Source organism: Panthera uncia (assembly GCF_023721935.1).
Source record: "Panthera uncia isolate 11264 chromosome C1 unlocalized genomic scaffold, Puncia_PCG_1.0 HiC_scaffold_4, whole genome shotgun sequence".
Lineage (NCBI taxonomy): Eukaryota > Metazoa > Chordata > Mammalia > Carnivora > Felidae > Panthera > Panthera uncia.
The window spans coordinates 7,229,221-7,251,437 of NW_026057585.1; the positions used below are offsets into that span (position 1 = coordinate 7,229,221).

The window sequence follows — 22,217 nt, forward strand, 5'->3', positions numbered from 1 at the left end:
GGGGGGGGGGGGGGAGAGAGAGAGAGAGAGAGAGAGAGAGAGAGAATCCTAAGCAACAGCGTGGAGGCCGACACAGTGCTCAAACTCACAAACCTTGAGATCATGACCTGAGCTGAGATCAAGAGTCGGATGCTTAACTGACTGAGCCACCCAGGCACCCCAACTCCTTGATTCAGTTTTACAAATTAAGAGCTTCTGAGTTTTTTTTGCATTATTGAATCTGTCAGGGAGGGGAAGACAGAAAGCCTCTATAAACAAAAAAGGAAAAAAAAATCTCTGTGGGAATCCAACCTGTTAGTGGTTAACAGCCAAGTTTTAAATAAAGAACTTTATTCTTTGGATGGCAACTGACACAGGGTCTGGCTGGAGAGGGTTCATGTAGGTGCACGGTCTAGCTAACCCCCAGGCAAGTTGCCAGTTTAGAAGTATTCACTGGAAAAACCCATTGTTACTCAAGGCCTTACGCTTCTTTAAATAGGCCTTAAAACACATGGGACAGCAGACAGGAGATAAAAGGCTACCATTACAAAATCTCGTATTATCAAAATGCCCAAAAAAAAAAAAAAAAAAAAAAAAAAAAGACACAAAGCTAATTTCTGCCCAAAGTGTCTGTTACTACGTAGTTTGTGTCCACATTATTTTAAATATCTGAATTCCCTAAGGAGTACGGGGACCAGGGAAAAGAAAACCAAGAAGTTAAGGGGAAACAAGGACTCAGGACCTTCCTCTGCCTCATGTTCCCATGTGACCCCACCCCACCCCACCCAGACAGCACCACTCAGCATCAGAGTGCTCTCCCGGTGCCAGGCGCTGAATCCAGAGCCTCGCCTGAATTCTCACAACAACCCTTGTAAGGTGTCATCGAAAGTGAGGTGATGAGGGGCGCCTGGGTGGCTCAGTCTTCAGCGTCCGACTTCGGCTCAGGTCATGATCTCACGGTCCTTGAGTTCGAGCCCCACATCGGGCTCTGTGCTGACAGCTCAGGGCCTGGAGCCTGTTTCAGATTCTGTGTCTCCCTCTCTCTCTGCCCCTCCCCCGCCCGTGCTCTGTGTCTCTCTCTCACACTGCAATGAACTCACTAGTAGAAGGACAAAAGATGAAGTACTGGAGGGTCAACTATTCAACTCCATTTCGTGAATGTAGAAAAATGGAGAAAAAGATCTGTGATCAAGGGCCAGGGAACGCGCGGCTGTGGAGTCATTCAGGATCAAATCCTGGTGCTTTCCCTGACTGGATCTCACCTGTTACCAAGTGGGGAAAATAACATCTACTTTCAAAGTTTCGTGGGGAAACAAGGTACTGAAGAAACACATAAAAACCCAAGCTCTGCATGTCGCACAGCAGATACTCGGATGGTGCCTGTCATCACTGTCTTCCCAGGGTCCCCAGGGCTACGCCCAGGACACAGAGGAGATGCCACAGGGACACGTGAGACTCTGTACAAGTTGGAAATTCAACATACTCGGCTCAGGTCTGTTCCATATTTGCGGTGAAGTTCGTCAAGGCTAAGTTTATGGTCATCCTAAGGAAAAACAGAAACAGAAGACTTAAACACTGTACCAGAAAAAAAAGATTGGGGTGAAGCATTCATGTGGCTCATTGCTGCTACTAAGCTCCGAAAACGGGCTTTTCTCCGGTGCAGAAGGCGATATACGTCTCTCACCGCGGCCTAATGGATCTGCCACCACACAGCTGTGCGCCGAGCGCCCGTCACCAGAGGACAGAGACAGCTGTGGCGTGAAGTCCCTAGGTGCCCGCCACATCACTTCAGAAAACCCCATCAGTCCTGGAGCTCGAGGAAAACCTTGCTTGCCTTCTCTGATGACCAGGGAGGTTCTAGCCAGCCTGTGTCTGTGGAAGCCTCCAGAGCCCGGAAGGTCGGAGGTTCCCTGGGTTTGGTATAATCCAGAAATAGAGAAAAGCAAAGGCCCATGATGTATCAACCACACTTCCTTCTGTGCACCTTTGGCTAGGCCAGGGTGCCTGGATAACTCTTCCAACCCTGTAACAGCCTGGAAAAATGGAAATTTTCCATACTGACCTCTATAGTTCGGTAAGGTCTGTATAATGACTGCTTTCCTTTTAAAATAAAGCCAAGTCTCTGACTCAAATGACTCGGGGGGGGGGGGGGGGAAGATCATACAACAAAAATGATACAAGTAATTTTTAAGGAGAACGAAAAGCATCCTAATACTTACCATAGAAACTTCTTTCTTCAATTCATCCATATCCCTCTCTTTCTTGGCCTTCTTTTTGTCGCCATGCTCTGAAACAGCCGCAGGTTCATATTTATCACGTCCAACCTACCAAAGAATGTGGGGAAAGTGTGGTTGTGCATTATGAATGAACAGAAGATTCTGGGGCAAGGGATTTCGGCATTTTTTAGGGCAGCCATCATTCTGAATAGTCAACGGGATGATAATCATGGAAACGTACTGCTTACAAGACATCCTAAACAAAAGCAACGGTCCTAAGCTCAAGATGTGCCATCCGCGCCCAAGGGCAGTAAGACCAGTGAAGTCACGGCAACCACGGGATGGTCCGGCCAGTCACTTCCATTTGGGGTGAATAGGGAGGGGCCTGCGCTATCAAAATCTCTATCCCACAGCCTTCCACCTTCCCCACTGCAAGAATGAAATCACCTTTCCATTATTAACTTAGGAGTATCATGCTCAGGCCTTTGCATTCTGAGCAGAAGAGTCTGAGTTAGAATCCGCACTCTACCACTCACTATGGAACCTGGGGTCGGTCACTGACTCTTGCTGGAGCTTCAAGTTTGTCTTCCACAGCATGGAGAGAATAGCGCCAACCTCCATTTCTGGAAGAACCAAATGCTAACTTAAACAAAACACCTAAATGCTAAGTTGCTTTTGTTATTATGCTCAAATTCTTAGATTTGCAAAGAAGTCATTAAATATCGAATTTAAGTTCTTTCAGGGCTTACATCAGAACACCGACCTTTCCAAAATCTAATCAAAAGCCATCCTAAGAATCCTTGAAATTATTAAAAAAAAAAAAAAAAAAAAAAGAGTTCTTACCCCCAATCTACAGCCTGAAAATAAACCCCCCGAAAGAAAGTCACTGGAAATGTTTTGACATAAGCAGCGTGTAGGAAAAGCATGTGCGTTAGCACACAATTCACAGGATCCACCCACGCCTCCGGAAAACTGGAACAATTTTTAGAGAAAATGTTGATTCTATAGTTTAAATTTAGATTGTTCCACACACCCCTCCCCCCACTCCATTTAACATGCTTGAGCTTATCTGCACAAAGCCTGAACCTGGTGCTCCACAGCTCAGTCTGTGGAGAAGGGGCGCCCCCCCCCCCCCCCCCACCCCCCGCTCAGACACCCCAACCCCACACATTGCCTCCCACCGACCACCACCCCTAAGAAGGGCAGGGGAAGGAGATATTAGCATTTTTCTTCAAACAGATGTGGGGTGGTGCTGTTAACTATTATTCTGTGGCTCTCCCTTACTCAGTTCTAACTCTACCAGCCACTGAAGAATTAAGTGGGAACTGGTGTCCGGATCAACATTTTACTGGGCTAAAAATCAAATTAAAAAAAAAAAAAAAATCAAAGGGGGGGAATAGGTGTATTTCAGTCGCAGCTAAGACGGTGGCGACTAAATACACGTTCGCTTGAATTTGAAAACACCCTCTTCTCAAGGCTCTAAAGCGAAGTCCTGCCCCAAATGGGCTGGTGTCGCCCACAAGCAAGGACGTTTATGTCATTCACGTGGTTCAACTCCGGTGGTCACTTCTGCAGTGTTCCTTGACTAACTTCTTCTTCCAACAGAGTGGAGTTCTTTTGTTTCTATCTTATCTGTGAAGAATGAAGCAGGTCTAAAGATAGTCAACATTCTTGAAATTCTCTCCACTGTGGAGCAACCACATTTGTAAGTGCCTCTTTGCACAGGGCCCCTGGTGCCAGGGTTAAAATGGAAAATAATCACACACACTGAAAGCAAATAAAACAAAAAGAAAGGACAGGGCCACCACCAGGCAAGAACCACAGTCTGCAGTGGGATTTCTTTCACATATTTCATGGGAAAGCTCAACACTTAAAAATCATTTTGAAGGCATTGACTAGGGAATCTCTAAAAGGCTATGTGGCCGGTTTGTAGCATTGATTTTTAAAATATACTTCACAAATTCTCTTTTATGCAAGGGAATATCGTTAAAATAAGTTTAATTTCAGAATATGAAAACCAGCCCCCACCTCCCACTCCTCCAACCCCACTGGGATGTCCATGGAATACTGGCATTTCTGCAGGATCTTGACTTTTTTTTTCCCATTTGAGGTGTTAAAAAATAAAATTGTGTAACTTTAAGAATAACAAATAAATATATAAAAATCCGAGTTAAAATCCCTCTGCCTTACCACCTATATGCTTTCGCCTCGGACTTTCAACATTTTCCATTCCCAAAGAGGGAGAGAGACTGATTGGAGAGCAAGGCCCCAGACAGATTCCCAAGCTGTATCCCTATTTACAAAGTATGTTGCCTCCAGCCTCGCAATTATCAATGGTTAAGTGAGCCGGGAGTTTCATTTCCTACTAGCCACCCCCTCCCCTTCCTCACCAATTCATGCTACACAGGGCGTAGTTTTAAATGAGGATATTTGTGAAAAGAGACATGGGAAGTATCATTATGTGAGATTTCTCTTCCTTCGCGATTTTAAGTATTGCCTATTGAAAAGTTTGTCCAGAAGACCAGATGGCTTCGACAGTGTGGTTCTTCCAATAAAACAATGATTTAATAGTAGCTTATTGTGACAGGAACTAAACATTCCTGAAGTCCCCATGGGTCTCAATTATCACAGATTCAAAGCAGAAAAAAAATGTGTGCGTAGGTGCGTGTACGTGCGTCTGGGGGTGAGAAGTGCAGGGTGGGATAGGGGAACAATGCTAAAAATGGGGGAGACGGGGCATCTGGGTGGCTCCATCCATTAAGCGTCCAACTTTGGCTCAGGTCATGATCTCACAGTATGTGGGTTCGAGCCCCGCGTCTGGCTCTGTGCTGACAGCTCAGAGCCTGGAGCCTGCTTCGGATTCCGTGTCTCCCTCTATGTCCTTCCCCAGCTCATGCTCGCTCTCTCTCTCAAAAATAAATATTAAAAAAAATTTTTTTTAAAAGGGAAGATTGACTATAAAAACCCCCAAAGGAACTTTATAAAGGGATATAAATTTAAAAAAGGGGGGGGGGGGAGACAGCATTTTCTTTACTTTTTAAAAACATTTGGGGAAAACATAGGTTACGGCAAGGGAGAAAGAATGAGAAACGTGGTTTCCCCAGTCAGTTGACTCTAGGAACCTACCCACTCTTACTTCCTACTTCTTCAATTACAAAACTCCAATGACACTGCCCACCTCCTGCCCCCAGCACACTCCCCGTGATGGATGGAGCCCCTCAGGCACCCCCATGAGGCCTCTGAAGGAAGTCAGAGGGAAGCTCAAGTTACCAGGGCCACTGGTGAAACTGATGAAGTGAGTTGGGTTCTGGTCTGTACGGTTTTTTTTTTCCATTCTAATTTAGGAAGTGGGAGGTTACCATGAGGACAGGGGCTTGCCCAGGGTGACACAGCTTCACATGTGTCATTACTTCATCCTGTGCTTCCCAGGGGCTCCATCCGCTCAAAGATGCCCTAGGTGTTTTGCTACCGTTGGGTCTGGGCAGAGGGCAAAAGCGCCCAGGAGGTGGGGAGAGAAAACTCTTCATAGGACAAACCAAGGTTAGCATGAGTAGTAATCAGGTTCACTCACTTAAAACCACGTACCCCCCCGACCCCCCGACCCCGGCCTGCGCCTTCCTCTCCTTCAGTAAAATCCGCGGGGCGGACAGGACAGGTAAAATCATCCTCAGGTTCACAAAGGCACACACGAAAAGGTGCAAGGACGTGTAGGAGAGAAGCTTCCATGGCAGAGTTAAGTCACTTGAGGCCTGTGCACACCACAGCTGCACCCGGGGCCTCCACGCTCCACACCGTCTCCCCGGCTCAGGCCAGGCTTCGGAGGCTCTCCCCAGCCAGGCGTTCCAGACGCGCTGGCCAGCCCACCTGTCCCCACCACAGCAACAGATGGCCCTGTGGCCAGCAGGGAGCTCCGAGTTCTTAAGATTGCTGGACGTGCCCCCGAGAGGCCTCTGGGGAAGCTCCGGTGTCTGTGCCCTTCAGACGGGAATGCCGACGTCCTTCCAGGAGGCCCCCGATCATCCTCACTCTGCTGCGTGCCAGCTGCGGGGACCCTGGACAGTCAGCCTCGGTGGCCTCATCCCCACAATGGGAATACCACTTGGCGTGACTCCTGACGGGTCTAGAGAAGGCGTTTCTGATCGTCTGACTCACCAAGGGGCTCCCGTCAAGTCTGAAAACAAAACACCTAAAAGCTGCACCGTTTCTGAAAACCCACTCCCACACACAAAGGCCTTGGGCTCCGAAGAGGGGCCAGGAGGAGGGCTCTGTTGTCTTCTGCGTGGAAAAAAGGGGGCCGGGCAGGCGCCCTCCTGTCTTCCTGGGGCCGTGTACTATTACATCAGTATCAGACACAACCGTGTATGTAAAGGTACTTGGCGAGGCACTGCATTAAGGTTACTATTATAACTGGGCTCTAATTAACATATAAATTACTGACATTCCTCACTATAACTCCTCTTAATCTTAAAAAACAACTCATTTGGGGTATTATTTCAACTCATTAAAACCTTTTTTTCTTTGGAGAGCAAGCGAGCACGCGAGTGGGGGAGAGGGACATAGGGAGAGAGAATTTTTTTTTTTTTGAGTTTATTTATTTTGAAAGAGAATGAGGGAGAGTGGGGGAGGGGCAGAGAGAAGCGGGGAGAGAGAGAATCCCAACAAGCTCTGCACTGTCAGCATGGAGCCTGGTGTGGGGCTCAAACTCATGAACCTGTGACATCATGACCTGAGCCGAGATCAAGAGTCTGACGCTTAACTGCCTGAGCCACCCAGGCCCCTCTCATCCATTAAAACTGAAAGAAAATAGAAGAAATGATCAAGCCCAGTTCATTTCGCCTCCAGTTGCTCCTTAAGTAGTTTGGTTTACGTGCAAGGAATTTTCTACCCCGGCATCGAGGGCTCGGAGACGGCTGGGGTTGAGGGAGGACACGCGCCGCCTGAGTACTGCAGCTGTTCTGTGGCCCAGAGCAGCATTTCGGGCGGTGAAGGAATAGCTTTTTTTCTCCTGTAGAGGAGGGGACCCAAGGGACCACCATGGCTTCGTATTCCTTCTCACTCACCTGGACGTACAGCAGGCTGGAGAATGTCATGTAGTGAAGCCACAGCAATGGGTCCCTTTGGGAGGCCAGCTCACTACCTCCAAACTTGGGCCACGGCCCATCAGCCATTGGGGGGCAAAAAAAACATCTCCAGCTCTAGCCGGGTTCCCTCAGCCCAAAAGGAACTAGGCTCAACCTTCCTCCCCAACATGCTGGTAAGTAAATTCTTAACAAGCCTGCCAGCCCACCCTCCCGCAAGGGCTGAGAATCAGATTCCAAAATGTCTTAAGGATCAATATATTCTCTTTTATGTATTAAGAGATTTACTGTCTCTTTTTTAAAATATGCCCTGCTTTTCCAGTTACCAATTAGTAATGAAAACAAAACAAAACCCCAAACACCCGAACCTGTTTTTTCATGGGGGTTAACCCTACCTCTACCATTAGGCACCCGGGTTACAAAAAGTTAAAACTTTCTGCCTGTTCCCTCCATTGGCTGCCCTCCTCACCCCTCTTCTCATCTTATCAGACCCCTCTTTGGCTAGTGCTACTCAAAAGATGTGGTCAGGTGGAGAGAAGAAGGATTAGTAACTGACACCAGCACCACGAGGGGCTGAATAAATTCTGAGTCCTCACCACTCCTCGGTTGGTCCCCTGAAGCATAGGATACGGAGTAAAAGGGCTGGCAGGCGGCACAAGGCCCAAGAGACAGGGCACCTGAACTGAAACAATGAAACAAATATGGCCCCAGGGAAGCATCCTGTGGAAGAAGAAAGAAAAACACAAGAGGATATTCATCCCAAAGTGCAGGAGAGCCCTCGCCATGACGACGGACAGGAAAGATAAATCAGACACGAAGACCCACCGATCCCCACAACCTGACAGTCTTCTTCACCATCAGGCCCCCAAACAACACAAACCCCAAGGACAAAGCACAAGCCACCAAGAGCCAACTTTTCTCAGATCGCCAACAGAAACCACCTAACAGCTGTTACTAAATAGAGGGTGAACAAAACCAGACACAGAGATAATTAATGTTCAGATACCATTCATCGTAGAGTTGCAAAGGAACCAAGGAATGAGGTGTACTGGCCCAAATTCCCGTGGCTCAGGATGCAAAGGAAACCAGAGAGGAAAACTGCTCTAGTCTGACAGGATTTGCTACCCAAACATCAGTCAAATAAATGCGAAGAACTTCTTGTGGATTCCTGACAACACATTTCCAGCACAACTAATGAGGTGAGTCATATGCAAAGAACAGTCTCTCTGAGCTTCAAGCCAAAGAATCCACTTCCTCTCATACACTCAATTCATAGCAACGTGAGAAAGTTCAAACCTGACTTGGTTACGTCTCCTTTTCCAAAAATATAGAAACGAAGGAGAGTTTAAAAAAATAGCCAGTGGACTTTCACATTCTCTTCACTTCGCGTGATCAGTTAGTTACTGGGCATGTATTTGCAGAGCAACTCAGAACTGGACAGCTCTGGCAGGGCTGGGGAACATTCTGCCCAACACAGCCACTCTGATTACTGTGAGCCCATCTGATCTGACACTCATGTTTCTTCTTCTGGCCTGCTGGCTGGCAGAGAGCCCCGGGCAGCAAGAAGGCACGGCGGTACAAACGTTCACCCTCCTCCCATCACAGATGGCTGAAAAGCACGCTGCCCCCACCCCCACCCCCTTTTGCAACTTTTACAAAGACTCAAAAGATGTAAAGTCCCTTGCTTGAAAAGTGAAAGTAGTCAAAGACTCTAAGATGTTATTAAATAGGTCAACAATGTCAACAGATTCTTTCACTGGGCTTTCCTTTGGAGGGTCATTAATGGTATTTCCTATGATTTTCAATCCTTAATATGTTTTCCAGGTGAAAGAAAACTCCTTCTCCGGTTTTGAAGGGCTTAAGACTAACAGGTGAACAGGAAACCTACAGTTAATGAAGATCTGATCTTCCCTCAGTGCCCAGTACTTGGTAAGCCCCACGAAAGTGGTGATGTTTACTTGCACTGACCTCACGCTGGACAGAACAGAGATGACTTTGCTTGGTCATCAGGGCGAGTAGGTCCACCTAAGGGCCAATCAAGAACCTGAAGCTTCAGGGACTTAAAAACATTTTTTTTTTTTTTTTTTTTTACCTTTTTGTTTTTAAATCAACAAACTAATTTTACTTACTTTCACATACACGATCCTTCTAAATAGTTAGAGCCTTTTTCTCATTCTGAAGTTTGGTTGTATTTAAGAGAACAGAGCCAGCCTCCAACAGAAAGCCACTTAACTGTTAATTTGTTGCTACAATCATCCCGAACCAACAGCTCCGAGGGGTTCTGGGATGGAACATGTTTGAGTACCCAGTCCATTGTGCTTTGTAATTTTGAATTCACTTTTTATTTTCAAATGAGATTTGGCAATGTTTCCAGAGGTCTGTACGTTTTCAGTTTCAGCTCCCACCTGGATGAACAGGTACTAGATTTTGAAAAATCCTCCTTTGGGAAGGGGAATTAGGGAGGGAGGGATACAGGGGTTAGCCTATTCTCAGCGTTCTCCGATTTATGATGCAGACCTCCCCCTTTCCTACCCTCCCACCCAAAGGTGAGTCACTAGAGTGTTACAAACTTACTGGCAAAGAACACTACAAATTAGCAACCAGTTAAGTTACCAAAAGAGGATACACCCTCAGAACAGTACAGAAAGAACCCCAAGGGGGGAGCGGTACAGAAAGAACCCCAAGGGGGGGAGCCTGTCATACTCACACACTGAACCGCTTAACAGGCAAAGGGGTGTGATGCAATCTCAGCCCTCTGGTCTGGCCCCAGTGCTGGTCACCAGTTCCTCCCATAAGGGCTCTGCTTGCTCCTGGCCAGGCCTGGGCAACTTTCCACCCTGAGGACTCTGCCTCACAATGTTTTCGGTCTAAAGTGATAGCTTTATAGCAGCCAGAGGCAGTTCAGTCACACTTTCAAGTTGAGCTCCCAGAGAGCAGTTGATAATGTGACCATACAACCAGGATTTCTGCTGACAGGCGTGTTCCCTGTGCAACCTTCACCTGAAGCTTTTTCCCCTTCTCCTCTTGAAATCACCGCCCATAAATAAGGTAGGATTCATTTTCTAGGTAACTAAGTTAATATTCAAACAATGGAGAACTGCACCGCAGGACCCAGGGACATCCCTTGCCCCCACCTTTTGTAAACCTGAGAAAAGACACACGTTTTTGGTGTACCTTTGGTGAACCAAATAGTTGCAGGCGGTAGGCCTGGCTGCCGGTTTAAGCCAAGTCACTGGCAAAAACACCAACATGAAAAAAAGGACAAAATCCTATCTCATCCAGGAATGATTCAGCAGGAGCAGTTCTTTCATTTGCTTCCCAAAAGCTCAGGGGCTAGGCTTGTAAGGAGAAATAAAATCACCTGAAGTATCATCAAAACCTGGGCCCCCACGGCAGCAGGAAGAGGAAGGGAAGAAATTAACAATGACCTTAAAAATTAGCTGCCAGCACAGGCTTCTTGGTTAACCAATTATCAGCAGGGTTTTTTTTGTCACCACTCCACCCACATTTTAATCCCCATGTGGAAAAATCCCAACATTTCAGCAGAAAATATCCTTCTGAGCATTTGGACTATCACAATAAGTCACTGGGGACTAAAGGGGGAAAGGCTATCCCAGGAGAATCACCACCAACACACACGTCTCCCCCCCACACCCCTTATAATGTTCAATTAATTTATCAGAGTACCCAAAACACTAACTACGACCTGGGCACATAAGCGGCGTATCATCCCGTGGACCAGCTGTAATTCGATTTGGTGTCTACCCACCGCTGGTGTTTTCTTAGGATCCGTAAGACATCTTGGGTGAACCCCCACAACCCAGATGTGTGATCTTCACCACTGCGGTGCAGGTGTTCGGTTACGAAACATACAGATATGTGGGTACACAAACATACAGATATGTGGATATAACTTAGTTACTCAGACGTCTCTCTGGTCCATTAATTCAATTATCACAAAGACCCCCGTTTCACATGAAGAATAATGCTGGAGCTCTGCACATTAAGGCAGCGTTAAGTAGGGGAGTGTTCAGGCTGGGAAAACCACAGGCTGCTCAGAAATCAGGCAAGTCTGGTGTGTCAGTAACCAACCATTTGACCTTGAGCAAGTCACTTCACCTTCCTAGGCCTCGGGTACACATCCATAATCACTACACCCCCCAAAATCAGTAATGTCCGGCTCAGGAAATTAACTTTTTTCCTTTTTTTGCGGGGGGAGAGATAAAGGGGTGAGCTTTACAGGGCTCGTTTATGGGAATGACCTAAGGTCTGACGGAATGCTTGCTACCAGCACAGGCCACTAACCCACTTTTCTGTCGTGGGGAACACGGAGGCTGGCACTCAGCTCTTTGCCACACTCTGTGCTTTTAAAAGATACCAGTCGTCCACTCCACTTCTCCACACTCTTTCTACCACGTCCGAGCCCTTCTAATTACCACCTTCAAAATCCAAAATCAAGAATCCCCAAAGAATGCACCCTGCCTCTACCCCCACCTCTCACTCCACACTGCAGAGCCCTAAAAACCTCCAGAGACCTACCAGACACCCGCACTGTGCAAACCCGGCAGATAATGGAGAGGCTTCTCTCCTACCCGTGTTCTCACGACCTGGTCATTTTAACCCATGAACTGATAACTTTGGGCTGTTATCTGGTATAAACTTTTCTCACTTGACTTTAGCCCCGTTAGGGTCTGGGGCTCAGTCTTCTGCTGCGGCTCCGGGTTATCACGGCTACCGGTTACAGAAACACAGAAACGAGCTGTGGCTCTCTCTGAGGGTTCCCAGAGCTTCCAGCATTCTCCTCTCCTGCCCCGGAGACCCCTGGTTCCTTCGGGAATGCCTCGGCGCTCGTACCCCCGCGTCCTGCACCGCCCCCCCCCCCCGCCCCGCCTGCAGTCCTTTTTCGAGTTGATTGTACCCAGAGTCCCTGGTGCGCCAGCCTGTCCCCCCACCAGACTCACCCCCCAAGAAAACTCTACTCGTCCCTCCCCACCAAGGAAATGACCACTCCAGCCGCCCCAGGGCGCATCTAGTGTTTATGGAAGGCGTCCCATTAAAGCTCGCAAAAGTATACCTTAAAGGCCATCTTAGGGCGGCGAAGACACACCCTTTCTGGCACTAGCCAGCTCGACCGGCTCCGCAGTGAGGGGAAGCCAGTTTTTTTGGGGGGGGGGGGGGGGGGGGAAGGGGGAGGGCGGCCGCCAGTGCGGGAAACGGGCTAAGCCCCAGCGCCGTCGGGACCGGGCGCCTCGCCCCCCAGCGCAGCCCCCGCGTCGGAAGCCCCCGCCGGCGCCGCGGTGGGAAGGCAGCCCGGGAGGGGCCCGGGCAGCGCGCCCCAAGGGAAGGGGAGGAGCACGCCTTTCCTCTGGGCACGGAGGGCGGAAGGAAAAGGGAAGGCAAGAGATGGGAGGTGAGGGCGGGCGGAGGGAGGGAGGGAGGGGAGCCGGCTTCGGGGATGCCGCGGCGGCCAGCGCCTTCCCGGGGCCGCCCCGCGGCGTCCGCTCTCCTCCTCCCGGCCCCGCGGCTCCCGAGCGCCGCCTCCAGGAGCCCCGGGCCCGCGGCGCGCTGGGACTCGGGGGTCGGCGGCCCGCCCCGCGCTGCCGCCCGCCGTCCCCTGGCGCCCCCTCCCCCACCCGCCGGGCCCCCAGGGCTGCGCTCCCTCCATTTCCAAAGTGCGTCGTCTTTTAAGCCTGGCCGCCCTGCCTGCCCGTCCACGCCGCGCCGCGCCGCTTCCTCCTCCGCCGCTTCCCGCTGGCTGCGGTCGCCCTCCTGACTTCCTCCTCCTCCTTCCTCCCTCCCGGCGCCCCGCGCCCCTCCCCGGGCTCGCCGCACACTCACCCCTTTCCCCATGGTGGCGGAGGTCTGTGCGCGGCGCCGGGTCCTGTCGCTCGAGAATCAGAGAGGAAAGAAGAGAGCAGCTCCCGGCCGAGCTAGCGCGGCCGGGGGAGCGGAGAGGAGGGAGCTAGGGCTGCCGCGGGGCGGGAGGGAGGGAGACCGGCCGGCGGCTCGGGCCGATGCCGCCGCTGGGGCTGCTACCGCTGCTGCTGCCACGTGTCCGCCTCCTCCCGCCGCTGCTCCGCGCCCCAGACCCAGCCGCAGCTCGAGCCCGCGCCTCCTCCTCACTTCCTAAAATATGCAACCTGCGTGCTTGCCCCGCCCACGCCGCGGCACGTCACCGTTACCGGAGCAACCTGACACCGGCCGCGGGCCTGGCTCCGCCCCCGCCCCAAACCCCGCCCCCGGGCCGGGGCCGCGCCGGCTGCGGCCAGTCGGGGCTCCCGGCAGGAGGGCGCCGGGGCCTGGGGCGCGCGTGCCCACGTCCCGGGAGGCCGCGGCCGCGCCACTGCGGGGCGCGCCGGCTTCCCGGGCCGCTGGGACTCGGCGGCTTTGCAGCTCTCGCGCCCCTCCTCCCGCCGCCCAGCGTGACCGGCCTGCTTTGTAGGACAAGCGAGGTCCGCAGTGGGTGCGGGCACGCTTTCGGAACTGGGCTCCCTGAATCTCTGCGGACTGGGGACAGAAACCTCGCGCGGAGGGGCCTTTCCAGCGTATCAGGGCGCTCCTCCGGGACCGAGGGCGCTCCGGGGTAGGGGTGGGGGGGTCGGGTGTGATGGTAGCCCGCGCCCGCCTGAGGGACTCCGCCTCCCTGGGCAGTCCGAGCCCAGCGCCCACCTGCGGATCGCCTCCCCAGTCTTTCGGTGCCCCCCCCGAATGCGTCCTGTGGTCCGGGATCCGCGTGATCTATTTCCCCCTCGGCCCCAGGAGGAATGGGTCTGAGCTGGTCTTGCAGAAGGCCTGAGCGCTCTTCCCCTGCTTTTCTTCATGACCCCAGTGACCACCCAAAGGGCGTCCAGTGAATTTATTTAAGCTGCTGTGTGAAAGAAACCTGCTTGCCCGGTTTGGGGATTCGGTTTTTAGGGAAGGAACACAAGCCTAAAGCAATGCCTGTCTTTAGCAAAAGGCGCTGACTCGGTGGGGAGATGTTTGAGGGCCCCCCCACCTGGTACCACAGCGCCTTTGCCAGGGCAACCTTGGCTGTTCTGAGGGACTCTGGGCCTGGCGTTTGATGATAAGCCCTGGGACACCCCCCCACCCCCACCCCAAGCCCTGGCCTGGCTGCGCTGTGGGACTTCCCTCCCGTTACAGCTTCTGCTTCTTAGCAGAGGCTGCTGTGGTTGAAGTTATCCAACCTTTAGAAAGCAGAGTATTATTACTAACAAGGGTTTCAGGAAGTCAGAGAGACTATAGGAAAGCACAAGATTCGCAGGAGCAAGTCAGTATGCGTCTGGGAATGCCTACAAGAAACAAGGAAAATATTAACTTCCTAACCAAGTTAAAGTTGGCCCTGTGGACTCTAAGTATTAATTTAACATGAACAAATAAAGATAAGAAGCTTGAAAGAAATAGGGAAGGAAGGAAGGAAGGAAGGAAGGAAGGAAGGAAGGAAGGAGAAAAGGAAAAATGAAAACTGTATTATCAGAACTTTAGGGTAATTTCTATTACTTCTTAAAAGATACTGTTTCTTACAGGAGTCTCTTCCTCTCGCGGAAGAAGGCTTTGTTAAGGGCTGGTGCCTCCTCCAGGGATCTCCAGGCTTGGTTACATCCCCCCATGAAAAGCAGAGGAATTCAGAGGTGACTGCTAGGGAAAGAGCCCTCAAGTCCAGAACAGGGTTCTGGCCATTCAAAACCAGTTACTGACCATTATCAGGGCTCTGTCTCCAGGACTCTAGAAAATGGTTCATGGAGAAGCCCTTATAGCCCCCATTACTGTTAACCCCTAGAAGGCCTCTGCTTGCTAAAGATCTCTTAGCTTGTTTACGATTAATCATCCCATGGGGCACCTGGGTGGCTCAGTCGGTTAAGCGTCCGACTTCAGCTCAGGTCACGATCTCGCGGTCTGTGGGTTCGAGCCCCGCGTCAGGCTCTGGGCTGATGGCTCAGAGCCTGGAGCCTGCTTCCGATTCTGTGTCTCCCTCTCTCTCTGCCCCTCCCCTGTTCATGCTCTGTCTCTCTCTGTCTCAAAAATAAATAAACGTTAAAAAAAAATTTTTTTAAATAAAAAAATAAAAAGATTAATCATCCCCTGGGCCCTAGTCTGAATGGGAAAAGTGCAGCAAGAACAACAACAAAATGTAGAAAGGAAAAGGCTGAATGATGTAGATGTTTCCTGCCAGCTGATGTCCTTTTTCTCCCTTCTTAAGTAAAACTACCTCTTTTTTTTTTTTCTTCATTCAAAAATATAACCGATAGATCAAGGCATTTCCCTTTGTCTCTAGAGCTGTTTATTTGGCTTCTGGAAGATTGCTGAAGGTCCTTCCTGGAAGACCTCAAAGTTCTAGCTATATTCCAGTGTGGGGAAAAGGCATAAAAATGTAAGAAGTGTCAACTAAGATCTGTACATTGCCTTGCCTTCACAAAACTGCTTTTTAGTGTTTATTTATTTTTGAGAGAGAGAAACAGAGTGCAAGCAGGGGAGGGGCAGAGAGAGAGAGGGAGACACAGAACCCAAAGCAGGCTCCAGGCTCTGAGCTGTCAGCACAGAGCCTGACGCGGGGCTGGAATCACCACCTTCTGAGATCTTGACCTGAGCTGAAGTCAGAGGCTTGACCGACTGAGCCACCCAGGCACCCTGCCATCCTCCTACTTCTGAAGTTTGGTATCTGAGCATAGCACCAAGGAAGTTAGGGTTGGGGGGAGACCAATTGCTTCCAACATTGCTGTCCTCACACTTCTACACACCTCTCCTCTTATAACCAAGAAGACCTCGACTAGAGCCTTTCCCCACCAAGCCCCACTTTTCATCAGTCTGCTGTGCAACCTCTAAGGCAGAGAACCTTCCTTTTGTAGAAACACCCTAAATAGATCAACACACACACACCCACCCTCGTTCTGATCCACCTGACCACCTCCAGAGGCAAATCCCAATCCATTTTCAAGGTTTTTGATAATGTCATTTGCCATTGCAGTCTTACTGAAAGAAACATAATTCAACAAAAAATTTCAGAATATCAGAAAGGGCTTCACTCTGGGTCCTCTAAGGTTGATGCTTTCTCTAAACAGTACCCCCAAGTGATATGGTCTAGGCACTTCTGGGCAGTCTTTAGGGGTGTTTTTAGGAGTAAAGGTTATTGCCAGGAGTGAATGGCTAATTTTAGGAGGTGAAGGTGAAAAGTATGGTCAAGAAGCAAGAGTTGCAAATGTCTTCTGGGAAAGAGTAGTAGAAGGAATACCCACCTGGTTGTCATATGGAGCTCTGGACAGGTCTGTCGAATCAAGACAGAGGGACAGCATGGCAGCACTGAGGTGCAGGCGTCTCAGATGTGAGAGAGGCACTTTATTATTTTAAAAATTTTTAAAAATATTTATTTTTGACAGAGAGAGAGAGAGAGAGACAGAGCATGAGGCAGGGAAGGGCAGAGAGAGAGAGAAGGAGACACAGAACCCAAAGCAGGCTCCAGGCTCTGAGCTGTCGGCACAGAGCCTGATGCGGGGCTCAGACCCACAGACCACGAGATCATGACCTGAGCCGAAGTCGGATGCTCAACCGACTGAGCCACCCAGGCGCCCCTTGAGAGAGGCACTTTAAAATATAGATGACCAAAGGAGAAAAAAGTCCTTTTCTTGGGAAAGCCTTCTTTCTTCCTCTTGGGAGAGGCTTCTGAATAGAACCTTCGAGATGGAACACTGCCTTCATTTTTTTTTAATGAAGACCCCGAGGCCCAGGGAGTAACTGACACTGGCTGGTCTCAGGAGAGTGGCTGAGTTTTGTGAACCTTTTCCAACTCCTAGAGCAGTGCCCGGGAGAAGCAATACTTCCAGAAGAGATAGCTGGGCAAGTTCTGCCTCTCTATTCTACCTGCTTCTCATCCTATCAGCTCTTTTTAAGCTCCTAGCTTGGGTCACAATGAAACTGATTGGCCCTGGAGACTCAGCATTCATAGACCCAAGGCTGCCAAGAGTGGATGGCCTCGAGGAGGATCTGACACAACCAGGGAGGCTTGGCCCAGCCATTGTGAAGCGAGTCAGCAGATGTATGAAAAATATGATGCAAGTGAGTACTTTGAGCCAAGAGTGCTAGCACTTTGAACAAGCACTTGCTGAAAAGTCCTTTTGGCCCAGCTCGCGTGCGAGTCGGTGTGGAAACAATTGTAAGCATGCATCTTTATCTTTCATTATATCCTAGGTCCCCCAGAAAGCCATTTAGTTACCACTGTCACTGCATTAAAGCCAGCTCTTCTCACCGTCCAAAGTTCCTCTGAGACCGTGTCTATCCCACCATTGCAGATCTCTTTTCTCCTGCCCAGCAGCAGACAGATTATCTCCCAGCACGGCGCTGGGCACACCACTGATATCCGAAATCTGTCAGTTAAATAAATCTGCCCACTGCACCCCCCTCCCCCAACTTTTCCTCACAGCCTCCATTTTCTACTCATCTCTTAATTCCCTCTTAGGGCTCCTTAGGACTCTCCTGAACATATTTTCTTCCTTTAATGAGTTTTGAAGCCCTCAAGTTCTGCTTCTGGAAATTCAGAAAACAGCATTTCCTTGGTGCCTGTCCCGGGAACGATTATCACCAAAAAGAGTCAAGTGCTCGGTTTCCCCTCAGCATCCCTTTCGTGCAACCGCCACTTAAATCAGTTGTTCTTATTAAGCAGTCCTAGTAGGGAAGACGGTAAGTTGTTTTTCCACTGCTTCTACACAGAATCCTGACATTCAGAGCCGGGGTTTGCTCTCCTCCTCCCGCATCCACTCCCTGGACGTGTCTATGCCCCTCACTCCAACTGCAGATCTAGCGAATGTTACAGTGTCCTGACATGTGAAACCTCATCATCTGTCTTCTAGAAATCAACGACCACTGGGGCACTGCAAACCAAAATGGCAACAAATAAAGGATCTAGACCGGAAAATTGTCTATTGCCAGAGTCCCATCTGCGCTCAGCCAGCGGAGACGTGGCTTTGGGCAGGCTTACAACCCGGTGTGGGCAAGCCCGCCACAGAGGAGGCAGGAGGAGATAACTGCTGTGTAGCCCTTCTAGTTCTCAGGGGAATAGAGTCATGAGCACTAAGGAAATGAATGCTGCCACTGGGGTGGATAGATTTGCTATTCCTGGCCGCTAAATCTTCCATGGAAAAACAATTGAGAAAGTCCTGTGGAAGACGGTCCTACTGAGAACCATCTACACTCTTCCATAGATGCTTTTTTAATAGATTAAAAAAAAAATTTTTTTTTAACGTTTATTTATTTTTGAGACAGAGAGAGACAGAGCATGAACAGGGGAGGGACAGAGAGAGAGGGAGACATAGAATCGGAAGCAGGCTCCAGGCTCTGAGCCATCAGCCCAGAGCCCGACGCGGGGCTCGAACTCACGGACCGCGAGATCGTGACCTGAGCTGAAGTCGGACGCTTAACCGACTGAGCCACCCAGGTGCCCCTCTTCCATAGATGCTTTTTGCATGAAAACTGGGTTTCAGGGACTGTGCAGATTTTCCTTACAGTGGAGTGAAAACGAGAGAATACAAAACCATCGAAAAGCCGTTTGGTTCATTTACACAAACTCCCAGAGTTTTTGTAACTCTAGCAGTAGAAAGTAACCCAAAAGTAGGTCAGGGACAAAAATAGTAACCAGCTCAATTCATTTTTAACAGCTTAGCTTTTACTCTAGAGGCTGCCATTTTGTTTGATGGGTGACCTCCACATATGGACTGCCACAGATAAGCCCCTAAGAAAGGTTTCCTCTCTTTCTTCCCATCTCACGAAGAATCCTTTCCAGCCCCTTCCTCTGGCATGCTACGTTGTTTCCGCGTTTAACAAAAGAGAAAGCTAGTTGATGCAAAGAAACAAAACCCAGAATAGCCCTTTATTGGGCATCTACTCTGAGCCTAGCACTGTGCTTAGTGCTGGTGGCTAAAGATGACCAAGCCATGTTCTCTAGCCTCAAATAGTTCCCCATCTGGCATAAAAGAAAGACAGGCAGAGGTATAGTAACAGGGCGAGGGGTGCCGGATATCTGTGCATGGAAGCATGTATTGATCATGAGGGCGTGAAGGAAGGAGGGTCCCGTCTGTCAGCAGAGCTGGAAAGGCTTCCCTGGCTGGCTCTTGAGAGACGGGTAGGAGTTCCTGAAGTAGAGCTTTGTGTTGGGGAGCAGGGGGGTGGAGGTAGGAGGGTGGTTGTACGCAAAAGGCGTGGCATAGTCAAACCCCACAGGACATAGACTTAGCGTGTTGGGAGCCGGTAATTTAAAATGGCTGGAGCATCACTAGTGAGGGGGAGAGAAGCGGGAGATCAGCCTGGGGAGGTGAGCAGGGTCCACGTCGTGGAGGGCCAGGATGCCAGTCTAAGGGCTTGGACTTCATCCTGTGGGCCATGGGGAGACACGGCAGGGTTTGAAGCAGGGAGGTGGTAGCATGATCAGATTTGTGCTTTGGAGAGATTTCTCTGGCAGTCCCAGAATGCCGGGCTAAGCCTTCACAATCGGGCCATTTATCAAAGCTCTTCTGATCTTATTGAATTCAGATTCCCAAGACATCTGTGTCTCCCCACGTATCTTTGAGATAACACACTAATTTTGTTTTGCTTTTTGTGCACACACACGCATCCTTAATTCCCACTACCCACTGCTTCCCCCAAACAGAGGCTTTACATTTCTGGATATGACAAAACACACACACACACACACACACACACACACACAACTGGGATTTGGACATAATTTTAACAGTCTGTTAGCCTACAACAGCCTATCCCTAGAAGATAGCTCAAGTAGCTGAGGAGTTGCGGGCCTTTTATTCAGTTTTTCTAATGGTTTTCTGCTAAACTATTAGCAGAATGGCCAATGCTTGGCCTATTCCAGATAGGCCAAGGACTCGGTCGGTTTCCACGGCCCACATAGACCAGCTCTTGAGGCAATTCCCCAGACTAAAGGAAAGTTAAGCCACCTGGCTCCCAATTCCCCATGTAAAGACTGGGACAAGAGAGGGTAAGGAAAACAGCGTAAAAGGCCAAGTTAATGCAAACTTTAGCTCCAGTTGCCCAGCTAGTTCAAGCAGAAGATGTTCGTGTATAAACAAATCTCAACTCTTGGTTTTGTTTTTTATTTGCGGACATCCCCATCCATTTGACATTTAGCGTCTGGTGGGAGGCATGGCGGTGGAGGGTGGTAGGAGAGATGGTGGGGGGAGCGGAGGGGGAGGCGGGGAAGGGGCAGGTGGGGGGACTCGGCAATGACGGTAGAGGCAGCAGACTCAAGACGGCTGATCAAAAGACAGGACCCCAGTCAAATACCTCTCCCGAGCAACAGCATTTTCCTTATTCCCACGAAACTCTTGAACCTTTTTATCAGTAACTCCATCACCAGGCCGCCACAACCATCAACTGACATAATACACCTGAATGATTGGAACGTCGCCCGGCCACACGGTAACTGTCCAAAACGCGTGAGGAATTGTCCCGATTTCAAGCTCCTACTCAGTCTGAGAGAAAGAAGACCGAAAGAAGGAGGAAGGCGTCCACGAAAATTCTTCTAGAGGAGAAGGGCGTGAGCACAGAATCTACTTGACGCTGGCTTTTCTCTTCCCCCACCAACCTCCTTTACCCAACCGTGGGCCCGTCTGCCGATATTCTGCCAGCCTGCGGCAGTAACCAGAGTGCAGAGGGCAGGAGCGGGGTGGGTGGGGGCCGCTGGGCTCTCCACCTGTCTGAACTGGTTCTCCCCAAGCCACAGGTGAGGACCGGGGAAGTGAACCCACTGCTAACGCACGGCACCAGCAGCTCACTGGGACATGTTCACCGTGAGAATAAGACGCTTGAATAGCCACGTTTTGAACCGGGAGGACTGACACGGCAGAGCCTCCTTAGGAAAAAGAAGGCATGGTCTCCAAATGCAATGTCCTCTTCTTATTTTTCCCTTCTCCTTAAATAACAAAACAAAACACAGCACAAAAAGAGAGAGATACCATCTGCGAATGCGATCGCTAATGAGCAAGGGAGAATTCTTACAGCTTCCCAAGGAGGGGCCCAGGGGTAGGGCCGTCACTGCTGTTCATGGAACAAGCAGCCAGTCATCCAGGCACCGCGCTGCAGGCGGGAGCTGCAGGGAGCTGGGGGAGGCCAGGGACCCATTTCCCTATCTTGCCTCTAATCTCATAAACCAGAAGTGCTCAGACTCTATGTATTTTCTGCCCCCTCTCATTTTTCATAATGGAAAAAAAAAATAAGGCCAATGTTAAAGCTTTGAATTAGGAAACAGTTGCCATCTGGGTAATTGAATTCGGCTTGAAGCAGGCCACCTGGTTCACATCAGCAACTCCTGGCAGGTGCGGAAGCGTCAGCTGAGGTCCTGCGCTGACTTCTAAATACAGGCGCGCACAGCCCGTGCACGGTGCAGAAACCTTACTTTCTAAACAGTGCAAGTCATTTTGTATCCGGTTACCTCAATCCGGTGGTGGATTTCTTAAGCTTCAGGCATTTAGAATTACGGCAGTAATGTTGGTCTTGTCCATCCCTGGCCGAGTGCTGCCTTAAAAAAAAACAACAAGAAAACCCAAAACTGAAAAGCCAGTTCCTTTTGGTTTCCTGTTTGGACATGCATGTCATAGAAATATGTGTGACTGAAATCACCTTCTTCTCCCAGAGGATCCAGGAGGCTGCTTCCAGCTCCTCAGACAGCAGGAGAGAGGGGTGGGCATCCTAGGAGGAATGCTGAGGGTCTAAGAGCCGGATGTCACAGCATACGCTTCTCTGCAGCTTTCTCGATTGCCAGCCACTCCTATTCCCCAAAGCCGGGGTGGGGTGGGTGGAGGGGGCAGGCACGGTCAAGTTGCAGTCCTGTTTCCCAACCACACACACCTGCATACTAAGAGAAAAGGATCCAGGAGCATTGAGTGCACCTGCCAGCCAGGGCCCTGTGGGCCAAGTGCATCTTCCATATACATGGGTAGACAGA

The 22,217-nt window shown here is 50.1% G+C and overlaps 1 protein-coding gene across 1 annotated transcript in view; it reads right to left on the reverse strand.

The window, feature by feature from the left end:
- The window catches only part of ATP1A1 (ATPase Na+/K+ transporting subunit alpha 1), a 30,129-nt gene extending 16,734 nt beyond the window's left edge, over positions 1-13,395 (reverse strand). The window contains exons 1-3 of the mRNA XM_049618373.1: positions 13,112-13,395; positions 2,199-2,303; positions 1,463-1,522 (exon numbers count right to left, since the gene is read on the reverse strand). Of these exons, the coding sequence (XP_049474330.1) occupies positions 1,463-1,522; positions 2,199-2,303; positions 13,112-13,123 (177 nt within the window). The 5' untranslated portion in view covers positions 13,124-13,395. The remainder of the gene's footprint in view (positions 1-1,462; positions 1,523-2,198; positions 2,304-13,111) is intronic.
- Between the last annotated feature and the right edge of the window lie 8,822 nt (positions 13,396-22,217).